The following is a 12,012-nucleotide window of genomic DNA, read 5'->3' on the forward strand; positions in this document are numbered from 1 at the left end:
AGATTGCTTTGTGTAATAATCAACCATCTGGCTGGTCAGGTTACTGTAAACTAGCTGTGGCTATAAATGCTGTGGTAAAGCATTGACAAGCACGCTAAACACACACCGCTGCTGTTTGATGAGTGGATTAGTTTTGATCTGATCCTTTCTGCAGGCAACTTATCCTCATACATATCATAACATAATCATTATTTCTAATATTTCATGCGTCTTCCGACTGATGTTCAACAACGTGGGTGATCAGTGCCCCTGCAAAAGCACCTGCAGCACAAAACCTATTCAGGCAACATAACAACTTGAACAGATAAAGACACACACACACACACACACACACACACACACACACACACACACACACACACACCTGTATTGAATGACAAGTCTAATCTGGAAGATTTCCTAGCTCTTGCATAGAAGGCCTGACCTTCGCTGCAGCTCAGTGGAAGTTTTATAATGAACACCTCTTCATCACCCAGGAAATAAAGGCACACCACCAAGTCATTATACTCAGATTCTTGTAATCCTCCTTGTGCTTCTGAAAGGGATGGTGGCCTTTTCTCTAATGCACTAGAAAGTATGACGGCAATATGTGGCTGTGCTTTCACTATCAGTCATGAATCAATGTGGCACGACCGTTGAAATACCTTGTATAGGTTGCTTTGATCTAAATAGTGTATTTTCTTCACATTTTTATCATTCCCACCTCGAGAGCGTGTTGAACAGTGTTATCGACCACAGAGAGAAAGAGTTTTCAGTATTTACAAGTTGGTTAGGTGTGACTTTACGTAGACATACAGCACAGTATGTTGTCTGTCAGTGGTGGCTAGTCAATAGAGGGCGCTAGGGTGCCGTCCCCCCTGTCCCCCATGAAGAAGAATCAAAAGCCCTTCATTGACTAAAACGTTTTTCAAAATTACATTCATGTATATATTTTTAGACAATCAAAGTGAATAATATAGCCTATACAGTAACTAAAATGTATGATTTGCAAGACTAAAAATGTTCTCTGTCGTCTACAGTTACCAGTCGTGGCTGTATTTCTGGTCTGGGGCACAAAGATCTGTGCCATTCACTCTCGTTATGAGACATTTATAAGACGCAGTTTACTCCTCTTCAATACAAAGAGATGGGAGACCTGCACTCTTTGGAAAGTTAACTTGTCAGGGAGATCCTAGACTTTAACCATCACTGAAAAATGTGCATGTCTCAAGGACAAGTTTGAAAAATAAAGGTGTACAAGTTCTACATGTGTACTTAAGCGTACCCTACTGCTGATAATAGTAATAGCACATTAGAACATGTTCTTGTTCCATCCATCCATCCATCCATCCATTGTCTACCGCTTATCCTGTATTCAGGGTCGCGGGGGGGCTGGAGCCGATCCCAGCTGTCATTGGGCGAAGGCAGGGTACACCCTGGACAGGACGCCAGTCTATCACAGGGCCGACATGTAGAGACAAACAACCATTCACGCTCACATTCACACCTACGGGACATTAGAGTCATCAATGAACCTATCCCCATCCTGCATGTCTTTGGACTGTGGGAGGAAGCCGGAGAACCCGGAGAGAACCCACGCTTACACGGGGAGAACATGCAAACTCCACACAGAAGGGACCCAAGCCGACCATGTTCTTGTTAAAATAAAAAAATAAAAAATAAATAATTCACCAGCCGCCACTGACTTCTGTGTGTGAGTGCACGTGTGTGTGTCCCACCTGTCAACCGCTGGGTGGCACAGTGGCCTGCTGTCCTGCGGGGACAGGTAGCTGTAGGCTGCCGTTCCTTCCACCACTCTGATCTTAAACAGCACCCCGGCATTCTGCAAGGAGAGAAACACATTATTATAGCTGTGTCCCAACATAACCTAGATCTATAGCTAATGTCTTGCTACATATTCCAAAATGAAATCAGTTTGTCTTCACTCCACTCCACCATGAAACATGCAGGCTGGTCTTGATGGACTTGATGAGAGTGAAGCTTTTTGAATGCTGCAAAAACCTCTCAAATAAAATGATAAACTGCAGCGGGTTATTATTTTCCGGTCTTTGTATAAAGCGTGTCCTGTGAGTTTTTTTCATGCTTTAGAACAGTGAGTAAACCAAATAAGTGATTCTGAATTAGAGAACAACTGTAAGAAAACCAAACAATCCTCTGTTTTCGGGGCTGAATCTGGCAGGATGTCTACCTCACCATCACCACAGCAGTTAAAGGCCCCCACTTATCATGCAACACATTTTGCAACCTGCTCACTGGAATAGAAATATGCATTGAGACAAGAGAGCTGATTATGTAGCCAAATCATGTTGCTAATGCCTTCATTCTGAGTAGGTCGTAGGTCGGCGTGGAGAGTAGAAATGGCAGCTGTGCATAAAAGAAATGAATGATTTGGTTAATAGGAGCCTGAAGCAGCAAATTAAATGAAAAACCATCTCTCCTTTCAGTTTTAAAGGCCTGAGTGAGCACTTCGATCTTATAGCTGTAGGGCTGCACTTCATACTCATAAGTAAAGGCACAAGAGTTTGGTACATTTCTGAATGAACTTTGGAGAGTTCATCAGAGGATCTTCTACCGGATGATCCGTGATCTGCCTTAAAAGAGAACTGTCATCACAGTCTTATACCTGAACACCTGAATATACAAAGGATTCAAATCCACAAGTAGATGAAGTAGTGCATAATCTTTCATTTGACTGGAGTTCTTATTTAGCCTGTTTTATTTATAGCTGCCCTACACATACGGATTTATTATAGGAAAGGGTGTTGACTTAAAGGGCCAGTGTGAAGGATTTGGTGATATCTAGTGGTGAAGTTGCAGATTGCAACAAACCAACTAAATCTATGCATTTTAATTCTGCTGTTATAGAATATTTTCATATCAATTCAGAAGGCAAATTATTTTGAAAGACCTTCAACCTAATAACACATTTTGCCCTGTTGATCAATAACTCCTCATTAAGAAAAACAGCTTGCAGAACTCCAGATTGATTTTGCATTCATTAAACCTGAGAGGATGTTAAAACCCTGTCTGTCTTGCCACAGGCTCTTGCTGCAAAAAATTAACAAAAATAAGTTAATCAGAGAGTTTTAATCCTTTAGAATCTCAAAACAACTTATAAAATATAAACAGATGTACAGATTGCTGTTTTGATGAAAGAGTAACAACCCTGTGGACTACCCTTTCATGCAAATCTAATAAAAGAAGCCTGATGTAGTGAATGGCTTTTAATACACACCATGACAGAGTTAACATGTGATAAGGATTAAGGTAGAATACTGAATTAAGGAAAGACGTGAGCTACTTTAATTTAAATGCTAGACATCATTTCCTTTTGCTTTTGTTAAAATCTAGACGATTTTTAAGATTACAAAAACGGCATCTGAAATATCTGAATGGTAAAATATTAAATTATTTATTATAGCCAATAAGTGACCGTGGTGTGGTGACAAAGGTGTGTATGGAAGTTTTCCAACACATTAACACCTTAATCCAATTTGTAAAGCTTTTCACCGTTTCATACAGACCAGATATGACCCTTGGCGATGCATCAGCATTGGCTTTTGACATGCAAGACAGTCAGAGGAAACAACTCAAGTTATGTTTTAATTTTTTCATTTGCTGAAACAAAAGTTGTATTTTCCGGAATAAACCTCTGGGTGGCACCAAAACATCTCATAAAGAAGAAACAAGGACGACCAAACTAATGGCAGCAAAGCACACTTGCTGCCTGTCAGGCGAACTGAGAGTATGTAGTATGTAGTATTTTACTACATACTACATACTCGTTTCCCTTTCAAATGAGAAGAAAGCATCAGCAAAAAATGAAGCCCTGCACCCTTCAGATATTGATGTACTTCTCAGCTAAAAGCATCTTTTCAAGTGAAGGTCCGACCCGTTTGTATTTGGCCTGAGAGGCTTTGAGGAGGTAACGTAGAGACTGAGATAGAGATCAGGACATAAAGGGCCGATATTTCTCTTTCTACTCCACCTCAGTTCTTTTCTTATGAACCTGAAAGCTGCTCGCTCCGGATAAGGCCACTTCAAGTATTGCCTGTCACCATGGTGTTGCCCATGGCAACTTGAGAGCAGCAGTGAGGACATGTGTGTGTTTGAGTGTCTGTATTTTGAGTATTGGAGCGGTGGCTTTGGGCTCATGGTGATGCAGATCAAGTGGAGAGAAACTTGTCAGGGGAAGCAGAGGTAGATTTCTAACACGCGAGACACTGAAATACAGAACTTCTTACATAGGTAAAGACGAGGATTTGTGTTAGTTGGCTTTAAGTGGGCAGTGATTAAATCAAATATATGCACAGCACATATTGAATTGTGCCATTTTTCCATTTTTCTCTTCTCTGAATGAATGAAGTGTTTCGGCACGACAGAGCAGGAGTTGCACTCAGACACAGAAGGAACTACAGCACATTCACTTTTAATTGTATTAATCAGGTGGGACGACTAAGCATGAATAAAACAGAGAACTACAATGTGTAATCAACAATAAGGAGCCATCACACTGTAGTCGCTGTGGGCCAACAAACAAAGGGTTACTCAAACTTCAACAGAGAAGTATTCACTCAGATAAGTAGGACATTTAGGAAATAGTCATTTTTATTTTTAAACCATCATCATCCAAATGTATTTTTAGCCCGAAATGTGACTCAGATAATTGTAAACAGCCAATGGGAGCTATTTAATTCAAACACAGAATCCAAACCTTAATGGAAATTGATTAAACTTCCTACTAACGGCTATTTAGTGCACTGCTATTTTAATTTGGTCCACCTGAGTCTGGGAACCCCTGAGCTGAAGGGTCCAGGGCACAGAAATAGAGTGGATGACATGTTATTGGTGACGGGGTCTGGGCATTACCTGAGCCTGGGATCCATTCAGCATCAGATAATAGAGCTTGCTGAGGATGCTCTGCTGCAGCTGGTCCCAGGAGACGCTCCTGTCCTCACGCATGAGAAATGGAGGTCCAAACCTGAGAGAGGGGAGGGGAGGGGACGAAAAGAAGAAGGAAATAATGAAAACGATGGACGAAGACCGGTAAACATGGAAACTCATCCACATTACATATCAAAAATTAATTAAAATGTAAGCAAGTGCCGGAGTAAAGGTCACCGCAACTTATTGTGTCATCGCCACATCTGTCAAGCTGTCAGGTGTTCGAGTGCATCAAGGCTTTACTGTCAGCGCCTTGTGTCCTGAACTGACTTGAAGGGATATTATGTGGGGTCAGGGGCCACATAAAGTAGAGAAAACCAGTATATCACCTGTGCATCAATGCCTTGTAATGGGTTCTCTGTCTCTAGGTTAACTCAAGGCTGGCGCTGCCTCTGGCTATATCAGAGGCTGGTATATATGAGGATAATGGGAGAGGCGGTGGCGTTTGTCATGAACTTCAGGATCTCACTCCGGTTATTCGGACGTACGGAGCTGAAGATTACAGTTCCAACGTTCACACCCGTCCAAACTAACGTAGTTATAAATTACATCTACAGTAAATCCTAACTTCATGAAGGTAAGAATGTTTTATAGAGGCGTTGATCAATGCTGTGGTCTAATGGAGGCTGAAGTTTGTGGTAGAGCCCGACCGATATATCAGTGGGCCGATATTAGGCATTTTCCAAACTATCGGTATCTGCATTTATAATGGCCGATAAATTAATATTTTAAAGATAAAAAAAAAACGGACGAAACACCCTTATAGAACTTAACAGAATTTGTCTCCAGTCTTGTTCGAAGTTATATTTATGAAGCTTACCAAGTGTTTTATATCTTAAGTTTGTATTTTTATACATTTTATTTATCAGAACTTTAATATATTTTGATGTTCCTCTGTTCCGTTGAGACAATAAAACAAACAAGTTTATTTTTAAACTGCATTATCATATTATTTTAGTGAAGACTCATAAATAACTACAAATAACTAATGTTAGGGAAATTTAAAAAAAATATATCGGCCGATATATCGGAATATCGGATGATTGATTTTAAATCAACAAACATCTGTATTGGTATCGGCCTTCAAAATCCATTATCGGTCGGGCTCTAGTTTGTGGTGCTGTGTTTTTTTGTCTCTCAGTATAATAATTGCAGGTTCGTCTCGCAGGACCCATGAGTTACGAGTTAAAGGAAAACAATCATATTTCAAACAATAGTGCTGCTTCAACAATGGCACCGAGCACAGAGCGAGGTTCGTGAATAAACTGGTTTCCATGTTGGGAGTTTCATTTGCCTGACCCTCGGACATCACTGCCATTTGTCGTTAAAGTCTTGTAGTAGCGACCTCGCGACTAAAAACTTCCTTTGATTTTGGTGAGAGAGGAATTAAGTACAAAGAGAAACTCCTTTGTTTATTACCTTTTGACTTTATTAGGCCTTTTATAGGCCTGTTATCAGACATGGTGACTGAAGAGACAATATGAATACATCTGAGACAATAATAGGTTGGTTTGATCCCTGTAGGGAAATCTGAGTCCTCCTCACCATCTAAAAGCACTAATAATAGTGATGGCCATATTTTCTTAGCACACTATTAGCATCCCCTAGTATCAGAGGATTACTGTCTGAAAGCTACTACAATCCTAAGTGGGCACTCTGATGGACACGGCCCGGCCTGGGTCAAATCCTTTGGGTTAAAAAGCATGCAGAGTCCCTCAACGGGTTCAGGAACATTATAGTCACTTACATTTACTGTAATTAACTACAGCAGCTGACAGAGTGCTGCTGGGATGAGGAACATTGTTCGTGTTTGCATCATGACTGTGTCTCTACAAACACAGCAGGAAGTGAGTGACCCAGCCAGGTTGCACCACAGTGAAAAAAAATAATAATTCACTCTTGAATTCTCACAAGAAATAATCAAACTTTCATCCAAGACGTGACCAATGTTTGATTTACCACTGTGATCTTGAAATGTTTTCACTTCTCTTTTATTATATTATATCAGACGTGTTTCCTGCTTTAACCCCGATAATTTGGAGTGTAGGGAATTCATCTTTGAAGGAGCTGTAAAATAATCATGCGTTAACTTGGAATTGCTGCATAAATCACTCATAACCAGACTCCAACCTTTTAATATCTGTGATGTTGCCTACAGTGACGACGTCACGGCTGGGAGGTGCAGACATGATCGGGTCATTTCTCCTCTCATTGACTGTATATTGCCGTTCAGTCCATGACATTGATCCATAAACATTACAACACAGCTCAAACATAAAGCAGCCATCCAGCTGTGGCTGCACCACAGATGCTTCCACTGGTTGTTTGGTCAAATTGTGTTGCATTCTGGGTGCCGACCGCCTACCCCTGTTAGCATAACGGCAACTGATAAAACCTAATATCGTAGGTTAAATGCTTCAATTTGAACTGCATTGTTAGAATCAGTCTCAGCTTTCTGGGCTGTCAGCTTTCAGCTACAGCTGAGTGGGAGCTCGAGCTGCTCGAGCTAAATAAAAGCAGCCCAGTCTATGGCGTTCACTGTCACAGGTCAAAGTCGCACGGTGACATTGAAAGTGGGAGAGAATAAATGAGGTGCGCAATTTATGTCTATAGACACAGTGGACCAGGAGAAAAGATGTCTCAACAGCTGTACTTGAACAAGCCCTAAAAGACTAAAGTGACCTTTAACGACCGACCTTTAAACACAATCCCATAAAATAGATCTAAGTTAACTGACTCTGCTGCTGTTTAACCAAACCAATTCACAAGATGAAGCCCTAATTCGGTGCACAATATGAGGTAAACATGAAATAAAGAATCCTGTCTGCTGGTTATATGACTCAGCCATAGACTGTCTATAATAGTGGATCTGGTCAGCTTGACGTCACCCGTTCGTGGACAATAGTTTTCAACTCCCAGATTGTGGCGGCGACCTGTCAATCACAAGGTAGCCACGCCCTGAAGCATTGTTAATCGTCTATTTGACTCTAAACGGGACAATCATTTAATAAATGAACATCATGCTGTATTGAAGAAGACTTGGAATTAGAGATTGAGACCATAAACTCATGTTCACAATGTCTACTGAGGTAATAAATCAAGTGAGAAGTAGGGTCATCTTCTCAAAGACGACTCTACAATTGGACTTGTTTTTGCAACCCGCAGAGTCGCCCCCTGCTGGTCCTTATCATATATTTACAATTGTAAATAAATAAAAAAAGTATCGCAAGTGTGTGGGAAAACTGTCATAATTGGCATACCAATTATTGAGTTATGGCTAAAATTGTGTTTTATATTCCAGGTGGTCTTCCAGGCATGGGATATATCACGGTCATGGCGTTACCTGAGGTCACAGAGACCAACGCCAACCACGGCTGTTCCTGGCACGGAAGCATGATATACAACTTGCAAAGTTGAAAATTGAGCAGGCAGCTCACCTGACAGCCTGCTGGCCGGATCCTGCTGTGTTGCAGATGACGAGAAGGACCTTGAAGGAGCCGCCCTGGTTCAGGTATTCAGAGGAGAGGGTGCCGGACGGAGGCAGCCTCTGACCATCAGGTCCAGCCGAGGAGGTGTAGGGGGAGGAGGGGAGGCTGTGGTGGTACCCTGAGCAGAACAGAGGGGTGTACTGTTTAATAACTGACACACACACACACACACACACACAGAAGAAATCTACATGTGAACAATCACATTGTGAACAATTTTTCTAACTTTGAAGTGTAAACGCAGGGTAAAGATTATCAAAAGCTTTTTCCATACGAGTACGACCTTGGAGTAACCTTTGATAGCAAACATATCGGCAGCATCACCAAGCCTCCCAACTCGGCAAAAGTTCCAGAATCAGAGGCTTTTTTTTTTAACGCTCTGACTCAGAGAATGTCAAGCATGCGTTTATATGAGCAGCAACAAAATAATCCATCGATCACAGAAGACGATTGTAAAAACACCTTTTGGTTTCCAAAGCACCTGCTGGTCTGGTTCTACAGTACATCTCCAACATGCTGTCAGCCTTTTCCACACTGCCAACACACTGTCTGTTGTTTGGCAGATAGTTATAGATTGGTTTTTACAAAGTCACATGACATTTTGCAAATCAGATCTCAATCATTTGGGGATTTTGTGAAATGCAAACCCGTACTGTGTACAAGTGGCCTCACAGGGTTTGATGATGTCTGGACACACATTCCGATCTTATGACCTGCAAATAACAGTGCAGAGACATCAAATAAGTCGGATCTGTCTGAAGGAAGCCGATAAGCCCAGCGGATCTCGGCGGTCACAGGGTGGAAATCTCCATGAGGGGGCTTTCAGTTTTTATGCAACAAAAGAGTGGAATAGTTTGCCTGCTGATCTCAGGGCGTATTCAGACCCGTAGTTATGTATATGTTGCATTAGGGCCTGCAATCATGAATGAAAGTGCCCTAAACGCCACACGCTTGCAATTTTGTGGGACATCTCGGAGGAGTCCCCCTGGTTCCATTCTCGTTAAAAGTGTATTTACATGCTAGCTTCATGAGGGCCGTAAGCTGAACCTGAGCTAAACTCTGGACGTAAACGAAAGGTAAACATGATGCATCGAACTCTTGGGTCAGTGCTTTACTGTTGCTTTACATTGATATTATTTGCAACAGTTGTGGGTTGGTGGCGGTGCTCAAACCAACAGGTCAAACTGGGAGACTAGGACTGGATACGTCCTCAGACTTGGTGTTCTTTTAACTAAAGAACCACCTTTTCACTCATTTGCTCAAATTATTACTAAGTATTTGCACAGTATGCTTGTTTGTATGTGTATATTTATTTTATTTATACACGTGGGGATGTCTCTGTTTATTTGCACATTCTTATTGCTTCGTTTTTTGTCATTTTTTGTTTCCATGTTAAACACCCCGAACTGCTTTTGTATGATCTGGTTCTATAGAATATGTATTTTATTGAATAGATATCCAGCTTGGAGGCGGGACTGAAATGGACCAGCGTCACAAACAAACAGCTTCGGCTGCAGCATCTAATGTGACGTGTTTACACTGTGATCGGCAAAACATTTCCAAAACATTTCCATTAATATTCAATTGCCCTTTGATTTTTATTTGCCCTGAGGAGCTGTAAATTACATTTGCTATCACACACACACACACACACACACACACACACACACACACACACACACACACACACACACACACACACACACACACACACACACACACACACACACGCTGTGATTAATAGTGGGGGAAACAGCTGAGGGGATACAGAAGGCCCAACCTTTTGTCGCCCAACAAACATAAACTCTGACATTATCGGAGGATTTAATTAAACAACGCTTGTTTGAATCCTACGGTGCAATTAATCACTGCCACCTTCCGACATCACACACAGAACAAACGTCCAACACAGACACAGGAGGGAGAACAGAAAGCTCAGATTCATCACCCAAGACAGATTATAGAGACGCTCACACAGAGACACGAGCCTCAGACACACAACCATTTCTAGCTGAATAACTGGAATTTCAGCAGGTAAATGCACATTTTGGTTAAAAATAAATATGTATGAATAAAATAATTAAAGACTGAACAACCTCCAAAAATTGAAAAGGAAAGCTTTGACTAATGTTTGCTCAAACTGCCACTAATTCACTTGTTGATGTTTTCCCTGCGAGACAGGAGGAACTCAATGTGACATTTTCAGCATATCGGCTGCCCTTTAGACGGCCAATTCATGTCCTCACTCTTTGTCTGTCACCCCTCCTCTTTCCTCTCTCTCACCTTTACCTCCACTTTCTCCACTCGCAAGGTTGAAAGTAAAAGACCAAGATCATTTTAATTCAACATTTTAGAAATTGAGCGAATACTTGGTTTAACATTTTTCCCACTTATTTGTTCTGTGGTAACTCAGTATTTCAACTGCATTATTGCACGTTTTTACAATTTTTTTTTATAAATATGGTCTTCTGAAAAAGGATTGCTGTTTTTCTGTAATATACTGCATATAATACAGCCCTCACTGAAATGTATTTTACATATGAATGTGTTTTTACAGTTACACTTTTAAAGGATTATAATTGCTAACATAAAAACAATATAATTATGATCAACACAATGATTGAGATGAAGGGCAATGTGTAACATATGGCCCAAATTTTGAATGAACAAATATTATCGACAGAATGTTAAGAAATAACAATGGTCACTATTTTGTGTATTGTTGTTTTTCTTAACCTTTCACTGACTGTACAGCATCACTAGTATTATTTGACTGGCTCTCTGAGTTTCAGCAGCAATTTCTTCAAGCACGGTTCAAGTACGTCTTTGTGGGATCGTGAGATTTCGCGTGGGAGGACACATCTCAGCCAGTACGATCGTTTGGTTCAAGAGGTGAAAACGTGCAGCAGACAGACACTTATAAATACACTGGCCTCAGCGAAAACACTTTCACTGGACAGCCCTACCTGTGCTATTTTTAGAACGCACCTACAGGTGACTCATTAGCTCCCTGTGCACAACCAGGTGCTCACAGGCACCATGCTGGCTACCCCCGGTGGTTACGAGCATGTGACCAGGACCAATACGTTACACATTTAACTACCGAAATGTAACATTCATAAAAAATAGTAAGCTTTAGTTGCTGTAAGCCAATAATAACAGAAACAGTGTGCATTAAGACAATGAAACTATTTGATCAGAGCCTGTATTTCCATGGCTGGTTTCTAAACCAGAGAGAAATATGTCGTGTGTGGCCAGGAGCAGGATTTCGTCCACATGCCGTGGCGTCCGCTGGGAGAACCTCCAGCCACGCTCTCATTCTCACCTCCTCTTCCCTCCGTGAGACGGAAAGAGGAGAGCCACAGACAGAGGGAGGTGTCAGCTGGGTGGGAAGAGACCGGAGGTAGAGTATAAGTTGTCCCGCTGCAAAAGGGAAGAGCAGCCACTGCTCATTTGGAAAAAGTGAAATACACAAATGTACGGAGTCGACACGACTGAGGATGAAAAAGCTGGATGTTGTTGTTTCATCTCCTTAATGTACTGCTTTAATGACCAATAAGCATGAGTGTTGCTGTTGTGA

At 41.4% G+C, this 12,012-nt stretch overlaps 1 protein-coding gene across 1 annotated transcript in view; it reads right to left on the reverse strand.

Annotated features, from left to right (window-relative positions):
* The window catches only part of usp43a (ubiquitin specific peptidase 43a), a 99,979-nt gene that overhangs the window by 21,669 nt on the left and 66,298 nt on the right, over positions 1–12,012 (reverse strand). The window contains exons 7-9 of the mRNA XM_084002752.1: positions 8,382–8,550; positions 4,870–4,981; positions 1,719–1,822 (exon numbers count right to left, since the gene is read on the reverse strand). Of these exons, the coding sequence (XP_083858878.1) occupies positions 1,719–1,822; positions 4,870–4,981; positions 8,382–8,550 (385 nt within the window). The remainder of the gene's footprint in view (positions 1–1,718; positions 1,823–4,869; positions 4,982–8,381; positions 8,551–12,012) is intronic.

The sequence above is a fragment of the Eutrigla gurnardus genome (genome assembly GCF_963514095.1).
Source record: "Eutrigla gurnardus genome assembly, chromosome: 3".
Lineage (NCBI taxonomy): Eukaryota > Metazoa > Chordata > Actinopteri > Perciformes > Triglidae > Eutrigla > Eutrigla gurnardus.